At 40.0% G+C, this 14,827-nt stretch overlaps 1 protein-coding gene across 5 annotated transcripts in view; it reads right to left on the bottom strand.

Annotated features, from left to right (window-relative positions):
* Positions 1-2,084: 2,084 nt before the first annotated feature.
* Positions 2,085-14,827, bottom strand: part of zfhx3b (zinc finger homeobox 3b) — a 505,913-nt gene continuing 493,170 nt past the window's right edge. For all 5 annotated transcript variants that reach the window (XM_072595978.1, XM_072595979.1, XM_072595977.1 and 2 more), the window contains 2 exons: positions 8,855-14,320; positions 2,085-5,402 (listed from right to left, as the gene is read on the bottom strand). In XM_072595978.1, the coding sequence (XP_072452079.1) occupies positions 3,856-5,402; positions 8,855-14,320 (7,013 nt within the window). In that variant the 3' untranslated portion in view covers positions 2,085-3,855. The remainder of the gene's footprint in view (positions 5,403-8,854; positions 14,321-14,827) is intronic.

Below are 14,827 nucleotides of genomic sequence, written 5' to 3'. Positions count from 1 at the left end.
GACATTCACTACAATACCTTAATGATCACCATATGGTCAAAACAGGTGGGCAACTAGGCTTGTAATATCAGATACTGAGTAGCTCATCTAGTACTTTAGTAGTCTGAGCAACTGTGAATGTAAAGGGAAAGAGTTGATCTGTGTAGATTTAACTTTGCACATAAAAAAGACTGGTTGTAAATTATAGCAGAGCTTTTGCACCACAACAATTTTAAGTGTGCCATGCAATGCAGCTGATTTAATTATGAAGGGAAAGATGGGATTAACAGCAATTCTGCCTAAACATGGGGTCTGAAATACTGCTGCCACTGAGCACCAACTGCACATAAAGCAGGAGAATTTCAACCCAAATTGAAAGATGTGGCACACACTAATATGGCATGGTCAACTCACGTATACTCACATGAATAAAACTTTATTCTTCAGACTTTTCTGCAAACAGGCAGAGTGAATTGTTAACTTCCTACTACCCACCTGCACCTGCATGAAAATGGCAAGAATCGTTCACTTGTACTAGAGTACAATGGTGAGACTGAAGATCTTAAAATTTTGTTTTGAATAGGAGCAAGGATCTTTTTTTAAATGAGTGAATAACATAATCAAACACAAAGCTTTGCTCATACTGGTTTTTTTTAATGTATCACAATGAGCAAGAAACATACTTGATGAAGTATTTTCAAAGGAGTATATTCAATTACCATCTACAATCAACTTAACTATGACAACAAGGTTTGTGACAAAATTTTTTAAAGTTCGAAATCCACGTGGTTGTTAGTTTCCATGATTTTGGTACAGTTGAAATTTTTTTTCATTATTGTTACAGTAACAAAAAAACTAACAAGACTACATTATAGAAAAAACATCAAGAACATCATTTTTGGTTTAACTTGCTCTTTTTTGTACATTGCAAGGCTGGAGATACCTCTTTCACCTCAGGGTAATGTTTCCAAAGTTGCCCAAGATGTAAAAGTCAATGCTGTTCACAGTGGGCAGTTTCTCCACAAGAATGACAATAATCTTCTTTATTGTCCAAGAACTTAGATACATCAAGTATGCTGACTTGTGTTAATGCTTCTCTTGTCTTATTCTTTTTCCCCATGCCACAAAAAATGGACACTTTTAATGTGGCACCATTCTCATTGCTTAAAGCTTTGGCCACATTCATATATAGTTAAATAATTTTTTTTCAAAAAACTGCTCAGTGCTTTTTCCCAGCTCCGTGTTTCAGTACTGGTGGTGCCTTTAGATGCAAATATGTCTTGTCCACTTTTCACCTGTACGTCTTGCTACGTTTAACTGTAAAACTTGGGGTAGCCTGACCCACACAATTATTAGTCTTTGTAAATGGTAGAGTACAAGTGCTACTGAACAGACTTTGGAAACAAAGGTCAGAGTTCCAAGAAAATACAAACCAGAAAATTGCACCTTAAGAGGCCATGTCATAGTATATAAAGATAAAAAACATAAAACAAATCAGTATTTAAAATATAATGCTAGTGTTAAAATGTTAACAGTTAATATGAGGAAAATTATATATGATACAGAAACATACTAACATACAAATTAACAGTTAAATGCCGAATATATTTCATAGAATCACATCAAAAAACAAAACAAAAACAAAAACTGTACAACCTTGGAATAAAATTTTTCATCTTGTGGGAGCTATTTTTTCTTAACCTCATTTAGAAAAGAATTTGAATTTTCCACTTTTGAACGTCATCAGATATCTTTATGTAAAATAGGCCTACTTTTAAATGTAATTTAAATTTCTGTCACCTCTGAAACTGAAGTTATACTATCTGCATGTAATTATTACAAAAAAATCATTTTTGCACTGTGCACAAGCCTGATTATGAATATGTACAACAGCTTATTGACTACTTCAAAACAAAAACAAAAAAAAAAATCAGTCCCTGCAACAAACTCCAAGTTGATAGTTTGGAATGAACTGGAGTTCTGCAAATTTTGTTGGCTTTTGACATTAGTAAAAGCATCAGCCAAACTGAACCATGGAAAGGTGTATTCACAGTCTAAAAATGTTCCATTTGCAACAGAAAGATGAAAAAAGGAATATCAAAAAAGCAAGGGCTAAAACTGATTTATTGGTTTCCAGTAAAGCTTAGCGAAAAGCAAGGTATAAGCAAGCATCTATTGTGGGACTACAACATTTGCAGCAAAAAAAGACTTTTTTTAAAAAAGAGTTCAGACCTTTTTAATGCTAATGAATTTTTTGACATTAAATGTGACTACAGAGATGTACATAACACAAGTGCCCAAATAACAAAGACATTTTCTTAAAAGATCACTATCTGATATTCTTGGTAGTAGCAGTGTCTTCTAACCACCACTGCACTTATTCCACAATACAAGGACAAACCTTTAAGTAAAAAGTTTTTTTTTGGTATTTTTGTTTGTCTTAGGGCACTACTTTGCTTACAGAAGAAGCAATGGCAGTGACCTGGATATTACCATTCCTTTTTTGTTAAATTTTTATTAAATCAGAAGAACAAATTCTCAAGTATAAAGATGCCTCTTTTCATCTTTATGCACCAATGGTGAAAGTGTATGTCTTTGGATTTTGTTAAAGCGCGAGAATTTTTTCTCTTATGACAAAAGAAAAAATAATAATTAATCTCCTCCCTCCCTCCCCCCCCCCAAAATAAAGACCAGACTGCCGCCACACTACACAAAAAACAAATGTCTGCTTCATAGGAAAAGTTTCCATAGCATCTACAAAAGTAGAGAGGTAAGTGCACAAAGGTTACAGACACAGGTAAATAATCATTATGTTCCTTTAAGGTTCACAAAAAAATTGAAAAGGACCCTATCCACAAAAAATCTTTTAAATTTACTTTTTTTTCTTCCTTCTATAAAACTAGAGCAAACCACCTTCAAAGAGGAAGGTGAGCATTAAGGAAGGTTTCAAGGTTGGAAGGGGAAGGTGGGAAAGGAAGGAATACGACAGAAAAGCATAGACCAGTAACTTGATTCAATCTACCCTATAGGAATGAACAAGACAACATCAAAATGAAGAGCTTTCTGTTGGACAATACAAAAGCTAATGTACACAAAGGTTTTCAATCTACCATACTGTTTAGGTCATTTCCAATGCAACAAACTACTCAACACCAAAATGTTCATATCTATCATAAATACAGAAAGTTAGTTTTTCTTTTAAATTCGTTGTTATCTCAGCTACAAGTCCTCAACACTCTTGTGTTTTGGTGGCAATGGGAGTGCTTAATTATCCCTCAGATTATACAGCAGAAGAGCTATTCTTTGTAAATCCCCAGTAAGATGTGTTTAATATTTTAACTCTTTTGAATACTTTCTGCCCATTTGAAAAAAAATCTTCTTCTGGAACAAAAAAAATAAAAAACAGGATAAACAAATGAACAAAAGTAAAGTATGATTCTGAAAACAGAACAAGGTGTGAGCTATTGACCTGAGAATACAAGACATTACATTTTAGCTAGCCATTGGTATCCGAATGCTTACATAGCAAGAAATCTAAACTGTAAATGGTGGATTGTCATCCCATAAGGTACATGCTGACATCTGCTGTGCTATCAACTTAGGGCATGTTTGCACTGGGGAAATAAAGGGTTTCAGGTTCAAAGACCACTGTAATTAAATTGAGGCAGTTCATTGCTTTCTGGTTTCTGTCATTGCTCAGCTAACCATAGTACCTTCTAGCAACCAGTGTAACAGGTTTAGATGTTGCCAGCATATCAATATGAGACAACAATCCTGAAAGATTTTATTTTTTTGGTTAGAAGCTTTGGAATTGCAGTTAGTCTTTTTTGAAATTGGTTTGTTTTTCTTTATTAATCATATTGTCCATCTTCAAGCTTACAATCTGAAGGTGTCCATTCCTACACTAGTCAGACTACTGTCTCTGCGGCAGCTGGGGTCATTTGGACCCTCCAGCGGACAATCCAGGCCATCTGACTTCTGGCTGAGCTCACTGTCAGACTCATCTGAATAGCCGTCTGTTGGTATAGAGGTCTGAACCCCTGAGGTGCTGCATGAACTTGAGGTAACTGTTGAAGATGAGGAGAGAGAAGGTAAAGAAGAGGGCTTCCTGACTGAGGCTCGGGAAAGAATGTTAGGCCAAGATTTTATGGAGGCATGGGGGGACAGGCTGGAGGAGGGGCTGTCGTTAGAGTGAGTGGCAGACTGCGAGGTAGATGCGGTGTTAGGATCGGGGAAGCAGGCTGAGTGAGGTAATAAACTAGCGTGCTCTTTGGCGTATCTTGCTGCTCGTTTGATTGTTCTGTGTTTGTGCAAGGTTGACTCGAGATGTTGACTTAGAGCTTCATCCCCGCTCAGTGTAGTATCACAGGCCAGGCAGTGGTAGGTGCTGGTCGGGACACGAAGCACCGTCTCTTGCAGATTTATCACAGACTGACCAAAGAAACATATTGACTGCAGGTGGCTCATGGCTGTCTCTTCATCAGTGAAGACCATCTGACACTTGCGACAGACCAACTTGTACTGCACCTTTGGAACAATGAACAGGTCAAGCGAGTCCGTACTTTTGCTTTCTGTTTGTTGCCGTTCTTCTGGTTTGGAAAGGGATGTTTCTCTGGGAGCACTGGCTTGCTCTTCTGTTTTAGGAGATTCTTTGGCGGATTCTTTATCTGGGGAAGCTGTTAGTTGTGGGCCGGGGACTTGGCTTGGTTTAGGCTGCTGCTTTGGCTGTTGTTGCTGCTGTTGCTGCTGCTGTAGCTGTTGCTGTAATTGTTGTTGCAGCTGCTGCTGTTGTTGTTGTTGCTGCTGCTGCAACTGCCTCTGTTGCTGCTGGAGGGCATCTTGTAGACTTTGCTGATATTGCTGATATTGCTGCAGCAAAGACCCTGGTGACAGCCCCATTAGAGCTTGGGATAAAGCTGGGTTGTAAGGAAAGAGACCCTCCATCCCATACATTGGTTGGAGGTATCCTCCTTGAAGGGCTCCGGGAATTTGTGGGGCATAGTATGGAGAAAAGCCTGGCACAAAGTAGGGCAGAAACTGGCTGGTGAGCAGGGCAGTTGGATCAGAAGCCAGTGCAGTTTGTAGAGCCTGAAGCTGGGCTGGATCAACCACATACTCCATGCCCGGAAGAGGTACAGATGTGCCAGCACTGTTATCGTTTTTCTCCTTGTTTGCTGTGGGCATAGGATCCGTTTTATCTTTTTCCTTTTCTTTCGCCCTCTCATTTTCTTTGCTTTTACGTTGTTCGGGTTGCTGTTGCTGGGTAGCTGATGCTGGACGTGGGATTGTTGTGGTAGCCTGTGTTGGGGCCTGCGATGTCAATGAAGGAGGTTGCTTGCTTGGCAGTCCAGTAGTCGAAAGGCCAGGGGAGGGTACAGTTGAACCAGGAATGCCCAAAAGGTTAGGTTTGGGAGAAGTTAAAGCTAAAAATAAATAGAAAGAAGAAACATAAACCACCAACAGATCCACAAAAGCGCTGCCGAATACAAAAAAGGTTTGTTTATCCACTCAAACACTGCAGAATAGTTTGTTTTTTTCTTGCACAGTACGACAAGAATTTTACAAATGCAAGTGGATCTTTCATTTTTATAAGTTAGCTTTAAGGCCATCAGCAACAGACAATACAACTAGAAAGCTGCATAAAGCTACCCGACAAATTTTTGTTGGCCAGATTTTATGTCAGCACTATTGCCTTTAAAAGTTTACATAAGTAACCTATTTCAATTCACCTTGCATTGCATATTTCATCATTATCCACTTTTTTTCTGCTTTTTGAAATATTATTTTATTCCTATTCTTATCCTATAGCTTCTACTAATATGCAGTGCATCATTATCTGGATTAAATACACACTAGTGAGTTGTCCTCAGGGCTTGAAGCAATGAGGGGTGGCATTTGGAACTGCCCACCAAATTAGGTGAGACAGTCACACCATCGGAATGTCACTAGATTAGTAACCTTGAGTTCAAGGCGAATGGCTCTGGGGTCTTGCCACCAAATCCGACAGTTTAAATTCAAGTAGTAAATCTAGAGTATAAAGTTAGTCTAAATAATGGCAACTATCTTTGATTGTTGTAAATAATGTCCTTTAGGAAAGGAAATCTGCTGTTCTCAACCAATCTGGCTGACACGTCACTCCAGATTCATAGCAATGTGGCTGACTTTTAACAGTAATCTGAAATGGCCCAGCAAGCCTCTCAGTTAGGATTTGGCAACAATTGCTATCCTTGCCAAAGATGGCCACATTCCACGTTAGAATAAAGAAAAAAAAAACACCAATCTAAACTCTAGCCCAGCTAAAATATCTAGTTTGTGCCCAGTTGCTTACTGGTATCAACAATCCAATGTGGATAGAGTTGCAGGGAGGGAGCTTTACTAAACAGAGTGTTCAGTACCTCAAAGGAACTGGACATGTTATCATGACAAATCAACATGACTAAGCTGTTTGAAACAAAGTTCATAGTTGTGTTTATAATCACTTGTTGAAAAACTTTAATTTACTTTTAATTGTTAATGTACAGGTTAGGGAATACTGGAGCAACCAAATTAAATGAACTGGTTTGGGATTCCAAACAGATCATATGGTGACATTTTCTCCACCAAGCCAGAGCTCTGCTCCTCAAGGTGTTTGGTGAGCTCAGTTGGATGGTGCGTGATGCCAACAGCATGGTTTCAATGGGTTCAGCACTAGCTGAGGTTACCACAGAGGACTTTCCTTCTCAACCTCTCCCCTTGCCTGTGAATATGGTGACCCGGAAGTTAAACTGTCGCCAGTTGTCTCTCCCTCTCTCTCTCTCTCTCTGAGTCAGCAACCCTACGGTCTGGCAGGACTATAATTACATTACCTATCACCATCTCATGACAAACATCATAGCTCCGATGGACCTCATTCTTACCTATGCAAGATTATAGGTAAAAACAGGGTCCAACTGAGTTACATTGTTTGTCTTAATGGGGAATACTATGCAGCATCACCTGTGTGTCAAGCATTAGATAACCTGCAATATCAATATGAATGTCACCCCTGTTCCTCCATTAAGAGGTAAAAATAGGAGCAAAATAATAAATTAGAGCCCTAATTTTAAACAATTGCCATATCATAAATTCACATTTTTGAAACTGCTTCAATGGTAAGAGAATAATTTAGATCACTGAAGAACTACTAATTTTGGATATTTTGCTGTGTTAAACAGCAGAGTTTTCCAAGCAAGTAACAAGCTGATAAAAATGTGGGTCAGGACATACAAAATGAAGCCTGCTAACACATGTGGAATATGTATTCACATCTCACTGATAGTGGAAAAACTGTGCCTGTTATAGATCATTGGACATTAGGAATGTAACTTAGCAACGTGGTTGACTAAAATCGACATCTATGCAAGCCTGATGAGCAGTAAAATCCACTTAAATGCAATTTGTAAAAAAATAGTACAATTTAGTTTTGTTGCAAAGGGACGTGTAGCTGGATCTCAAAAAAATAGACTGGTTTCATATGGGTGTCTTGGCATGAATAATGTTAAAGTATGTGAAGATTTTAAACACAATCTGCTTATTCAGTTCCATACTCTCTTTAGTAAAAAACTTAAGAATTCCATTGTTCCAATTTGTACCCTTGAATGTCTATGACATTTTTACATAGTGCTGTGATGAAATCCCTGTCGTATACTCAGAATTAATTATCTAAACCTTAAAAAAAAGGTTGGATTCCATACAGGTATTATTCTCATTTTGCTGTATTTGGCATAAGGTTTTTGAACCTTAATTTCTTCTACTTTTCTCTTCTTTTAGATAAGATACTGAGAAGTTTGTTTCTGCTTCTTTCATGCAATATTGGGCACAGAGACACACTAATAAAATAAAGGAAATCTTTCGCAGGATATATTTAAGGTCTAAAGATCTATTTATAACTAAAAACAAATCTTACTCTTATTTCAGAATCTGTATAACAGTACCATATACAGTGCCGCAATTGAAACTGCAACAAGTTCCATTGACTTTAAAGGACCAACGAAAATCAGAACTGATAATGAGTTATTCGTGCAATATTTTATTAAAACATTATTTAGTGTAATAACAACATTTGATTCTATTAATAGAAAAAAATGAGTAACATTATATCAAAATACTTTCTTCTTTACAGCCTGTTCCATTTAAACTGACATTTTTAATGTCATTGATATGTTTTAAAATTGTAGATCCTATAGACATGATCCCGTACAAAGTATGTCAAATATCCTGCTATTATTAAATTAATAAACATAGATTTATGTTAAGTCTGTACCAGAGTCACTACATCATAAAATAATCTATGGGTTAGATTAATTGCTGATGTCACAAAACCCTGTCAGCAAGTCCGTTACTATCAATTTACATGCTGGAGAGATTATTTGATCAATGAGGTTTCCATTTCAGGATGATAACCAAATTTCTTTATGGTTCTGTTTTATTATGTATATGCATGGTAAAAGTGAAAGGGTAATATGCATGGAAGGGACACTTCCAATTTTGCATAGAGTGGATAAAGCACTGCAGGTCAGGATTGGTTGCCCAAACAAAACCCCTTTACTCCAACTTCAGAAAAGCATCTCACAATACTTAGTCTTCCACTCTCCACTCTATTCTTGGTGCCTTCCAGAGCAAGATTGCAAAAAAGAATCAAACTTGTATCAGTTTATTGCCTTGAGATTACATCTTCTGCAATCTGTTTTAAGCTTGTTGCTAGCAGGCTTCAAAGACAGGACACCTTCATCCTATCTGTTGGGCTAGATTTGACTCCAGGTGATACAAGTTAAATTTGTATGGTAGGCAAATATCAGATTGAAATCTACCAAAAAAAATCCATGCTATGTAAACTTAAACCAGTAATGCTACCCACCTGTGTTAGATGAAGTAAAGCCAGGTAAAGATGAAGGACTGCCCACACCTGGCAGTAATACAGGTGAAATCCCTGGCAATGTTGGGTAGGCAGTAGGAAGATTAAGAGCTTGTACTGGTGGATTTTCAAACAAGCCTTGCTGCTGAAGTGTTTGCTGCTGTGATGTTAAACCAAGAACCTCATTAGCTTTCTTAATACGGTCTAGTTCTTGTTGTGCCATGAGCCGACGGACTGTAGCCGGGTCAATGTATTCAACTTCTTTATCTAGCTGACTTCCAATAGTCTCCTTCACTTTGGAGATATGTTGCTGGGAGAAAATGTGGTCTCGCACAGATAGCCGGGCACTATACTTGATGCCACACAAAGTGCACTCTGATTTGGGTCCTTCATAAGTAGTCTGATTGATACCAAAGTGTTTTGCCATGTTCAGCTTAGATTTTTTCTCCTTTGCCCTAGCATTCTGGAACCAAACTTGAACAACTCGTTTTGGCAACCCTATTTCATTTCCCAAAACCTCACATTCCAACATGGTTGGCGTTCGATAATCATTAAAGCAAGATTTCAGCAGCTTTAGTTGGAGATTCGTCATCTGAGTGCGGAAGCGTTTTTGGCCTGGACGTTCATTGTCTATGGGCCTTGACAATGTATTGCTTCCACCAGGGCAAGGTGAAGAGGGATCAGCAAGGCTTGACGTTTCACTGTAATCAACAGTACAATCATTTTCCAACTCCTTAGCGTAATAACTAGGTGATGGACTGACTAAGCCAGATGATATCCTGTCTTCATTATCTTGTATTGTTGATTGCACAATCTTCTGAAGACCCTCTGCTTGATAAAGGATTGGTTTTGAATCAGTTAACATTCCTGTTGCACTGTCATTGTCTGCATTCGCCTCATCTCCAGTTGTAGTGTCAGTAATTGCTGTGTTGACTGAGGAACAATCATCATTATCAAGCCTAGTTTGGTCATATCCCAAGTTCACTGAAGAAATTGTAGGACCATCAAAGTCTTCAAGTCCCTCCATTTTGATAGATGATGGACTAAGAAGAGCTTTGGGTGAAAATTCTCCACTTTTGTTCACTGGTGAAAGAGTAGCAGACTGACTGTCACTGTTTATTGATGAAAGCTGGGCAAAACTGGTGCAATCTGTTGAATCTACCTTTAATAGATTTCCACCATCAGTATCACTTGACAAAACAGAGGACATGATCAAGCTGTACCCAGCACGTTTAGCTTCATGCCAGTGGCGTGATCGGATGTGAGCTTCTAGTGCTGTCTTAGCTTTAAAAAGGGCTCTGCAGAATGGACAGCGTCTATGAGCTTGTGCAGGACCAACAGCCCTAAATTGACCTTTTCTCTCCCTAGCACGGGTATTCTGGAACCAAACTTGAACAACACGTTTTTTGAGGCCGACTTCATGTGCAATGTGGTCCAACATTTTCCGGGTTGGATTTGAATCAAGTAGGTACTTCTGATAGAGGATTTCCAACTGTTCCGGGGTGATAGTTGTCCTTAAACGCTTATCTCTCTGAGGTTCATCGCCATTGTTTCCACTATCATTATCTCCAGGGCTAACGCTTGCTTTCTCTTCCAGTTTTCTTTTTAGTGTGTTCATAGCGGAATTTGGTGTAGAAGGTGAAGAAGCAGAGCTTGCTGGGATCTGAGGTAGAGTTCCAGAAAGTATCTGACTGGCTAGCAGAGGGTTAGTGGGGTCAAAAAGCATGAAGGGCATTTCTATTGGGCGATCTAAGAACTGGGGATGCACAAATTGATTTTGTGCAGATAGAAAATGAAGCTGTTGATGCTCCTGCCAAAGGTCGAAGGTAGGAAATGCCAGTTTGCACTGATCACACTGGTAATGAATCATCTGTGGAGGTAGGCTTCCAAGCTGTTGTGGTGTTGAAGTGTGAAGTGGATTTAAAGAAACATGAGGAAGCTGAGATGGGCTAGGAACGGCTTGGGGTACAGAGCACTGCTGCTGTGACTGTGAAGGGGATGAGAGCTGTGGAGTCTTCTGCTGTGTTACCTGCGTTTTCTGATCTGGTTGCTGCTGCTGCTGCTGCGCCTCAGGTTTTGGTTGTAACAGCTTCTCTTGTGAATGCTGCTGCTGTGTATCAGGAGATTCAGGCTGCTTTGGCTTCTCATCAGGTAACTCTGGGTTACAGGGGCCTTCCTCTTTCTCAATTGAGGTGCAAGGCATATTTCCAGATGTTACACTTGCTGTTGCCACTGAAGATGAACCACAGACAGCTGAGGTCATAGGAGTGCTGCAAGATGAAGCAGAGGGCCCTGACATCTCAGATGCATCCATGGAGTCCTCTGTCTGACTGTCATACTGACCATCATCATCTTCATCTTTATAGCACAGTTTTTTTTGGTGTTTAATGAGGTCAAAGATACGCTGAAATACCAAACTGCATTTCTTACATTGGTAATTCAAATTACTCGTGCGGATATAACGATCGTTTGACAGCTCACGGCGTTCACCTTCCTTTCCTTCACCTTGGTTTTCATAATTCTTGCGTGCCTTCTGTCGTGCATTTTGAAACCAGACAACAATCACACGGGTCGGAAGGTTCAGCAAATTAGAAAGCTGCTCAAATTCGTCATCTTTTGGATAAGCGTTCGCATCAAAGAAATCCTGCAAGACACGCAGCTGATAGTCAGTAAATCTTGTCCTGGTTGATCGATTGCTTCTGTAATACTCAGCCCTTGCAGGTTCTGGAGAGGGAGGCTTCGAATCTGCCTTAAGGTCTTCAAGTGATGTAACAGGAGGATTGTTGAAATTGTATGGGGAGTCTTTGTTGCGCTGTCGTTCTTTAAACAATGTATTTCGGAACCAGTGCTTTATTACTTTCTGTGGCAACCCTGACTTGTCAGACATTTCTTTGATTTGGTCTTCATTTGGTGAATTATTTATATCAAAGTACCCTCTGAGGATTTTGAGCTGTTCATCAGTGATGCGTGTCCGTGGCCGTTTGTTTTGCTGTTGTTGAAGTAGGTTCGGGTTGAGCTGCTGCTGATAAAGCTGAGCCAGGTCTGCTGGTTTCGTGTCCACCGGTGTTAGCTGGGAGGGTATCTGAGGGGGTAAAGACTGTAAAGGCATTGACTGCATCAGAAGAGGTGAAAAAATAGGCAAGTCCATTGGCATAGAGAGTTGAGAAATTGAGACAGAAGGTTGTGATGTTGAAATAGCAGGTGGTGTGTGAGGTGGCGCAGTTGATGTAAGATTCTGAGCAGGAGATGACTGAGGTGGTGCAGGCGGAGGGGGTGGGGGTGGTGGCGGGGGAGGGGGTGGAGGTGGAGGAGGGGGTTCCGGTGTTTGTGGCCTCAGGGGATACAGTTTATCATAGTTGTCTCTGTACTGTTTGGCAAACTGCTCAAGCTCCTCGAATGGCAAAAACTGCTGATGCACATGCTCTTGATGGCTCTTTAGGATTAATATATTAGAGAATAATTTTCCACATGTATCACACTCCAATTTATCCAGATTATCACTTAAGCCGTTTTTACTTTTCTTCTGAACTTTTTGTTTATTTTCATTGTACTGAATGACAAGTTCAAACCCAAAATTTTCAAGCAAGGCTTTGGTGGCATTACCCCGAGCATCAGAGGGAATTCGAGGAGGGAGCAGAGAAGATTCACTACCACTATATGCTGTTTGGTCTTTCCTTTCTTTGGATTTATGTGCCTCGATGGAAATTTCCTTTGACATCAACCCTTCATCAGATTTCTCGTAACTTTCTTTGTCTTTCTGCCCATCCTTGTCTTTGTCTTTTAGAACTGCTTTTGGCTTCTTGTCCAGCTGTTGGCTTTGTTGGAGCAAACTAGTATGTTGCTGTGTTAGAGAAGAGTGCTGCCCTTGTGGCTGAACCAGTTGGTGCTGGAGGTTTTGACTGTGGGGTTTCACATCTTCAAGTGAAGTATTTGTCCCCGGTATTGTTAATGTAGCACTGCTCGCTGGTACGTTGATTTCTGGGTTCAGCTGGAACTCTGTTCCAGGAATATAGAAAGGGAATAATAGCTGCTGTTGCTGGAGCTGCAGTAGAGCCTCAGTGGTCATGGGGAAATGGGGGAGTAAGGCTGGATTGAAGAGCTGGGGCTGGAAGAGAGCAGCTTGCTGAAGTTCTTGTTGTAGCTGAGCCTGGACTTGGGCCTGAGCCTGAGCCTGGGCCTGGGCCTGGGCTTGAACATGAGCCAATGTCTGCACCTGCTGCTGCTGCTGCTGCTGCTGTGGTTGTCGAGAAGTGATCATATCAACTATTTTTCTCTTGCTGGCATCTTTCTGTTCTAACGACGTGGCAATACTCGTTGCAACAGAGTTGCTAACTGTAGATGTTCCAATGGAATCAGCAATGATCTGGCTTCCACTCATTAAACCCAAGCTACAGGTAGCACTATATGTAACTCCACATCCACTGCCACTTAAACTAACATCAGCATTACCATTGCTATTACCACTTGGGCTTGGACTAGATGTTGACAATCCTAAAGTGGCATTACTGCTACTAATGGTGCCACCAGCACCTCCACTGCTACTAGCAGCTTCTAACTTTGCTGCTCGTGCTTTGGTCTGGTGTAACACTGATCTCATATGGATCTCTAGGGTTGAGCTTTGGCTGTAGGCCACATTACATGTATTACACTTGAAAGGTTTGTTATCTGGGCTACTTGTTGGTTCAGATTGACCAGTAGCAGATTCCTGAAGTGCCCTTTTCAGCTTGTGCAGGTGAGACACAGAATTATAATGGACAAGCAAGATGTTCTTTTGCGTAAATGACTCCTTACAGACTGTGCACTTATAGGGACGAGAGGGATCCAAGAATTTCTCCATTGTGAAATTAGGACCTTTCCTAAATGGCAGGGCCCGTTTTGGCTCAGAGCCAGAATCTTCTTGAACAGATCCAGAGTCACTTCCAACAGGGCTCTGCTTCTCATCTGAATCACTTTCCTCATCTTTATCTTCATCTGCTCCAAGAGTTGGATCTTCACTCAGAGATGCATCACCTAGGGCTATAACATCACCATTGATTGCAAGTCCACTATAAAGTTGCTGGATGTCACTTTCACTCAGTTCCAGGTGGCTTGTCTCAAGGTGCTTTTTCAAGGCTTGAAAAGTACGGAAGCTGCGCTGGCACAAACTGCACATAGTGGCAGCTCTAATTACATGATACTGAGAGTGCAGTTGCAGTTTCTCAATGGTCTTGAAGGCTAGGCTACACTGATTACAGCGGTATTTGTAGACATGACGATCTGATACAGGTAGTTGGGGCCTTTTTGCGTGAATCTCATTGAAATGGGCCTGAAGTGCAGTGGAAGTCTTAAACAACTGGTTACATCCTTTCTTCCAACACAGGAACCCAGCATCATCCTTCACTAAATTCTGGTCAATAGAAGACTTTGGTTCCATGCTACGCTCTGTATTTTCCGAAGGTACACTGCTCTTTTCTGGTGGATCTGATGTTTCTAATGAAAACAAATTTAATGAGAACTATCAGTGGGTAGTGTAAATTCTTATAAGTCCCACTTCTAATTTGTTTTTACTGATACAAGACTTGTCATATTAAATAAAAGTTTAGATTTACAATACCATTTGTGCATTGTACCTCTGAATACCAAGATACAATAAGTTACCACTTTAGTTAAGCACCTTAAATGTTTTCTGGTAATTTGAGTTGAATGATTTTAGAAACAGATCAAATTGATATAATTTACTAGTGTTTGCTTTTCTTGCCCTGAACCAATAACTAGTGCCATAGGTGTGAGGTAGTGATGTTTCTATTATATTGCATTCAGACTTGTATACACCCGCATTCTGGACTTCAATACCATACATTTCATTACATAAGTATTTACAGTACTTTAAAATTCATTTTAGTTTGCCACTGTGCTAGAAAGTAGTGAATTGGATATTCAGCTAGTTTTGAAGCACAGTTTGGTTTTTGCAATTGGCAATGATGTATTTGATGGAGT

Source organism: Chiloscyllium punctatum, chromosome 26, assembly GCF_047496795.1.
Source record: "Chiloscyllium punctatum isolate Juve2018m chromosome 26, sChiPun1.3, whole genome shotgun sequence".
NCBI classification, from domain to species: domain Eukaryota; kingdom Metazoa; phylum Chordata; class Chondrichthyes; order Orectolobiformes; family Hemiscylliidae; genus Chiloscyllium; species Chiloscyllium punctatum.
Note: the sequence above shows the minus strand (reverse complement) of the source record. Positions and strands in the feature narration are given on the sequence as shown.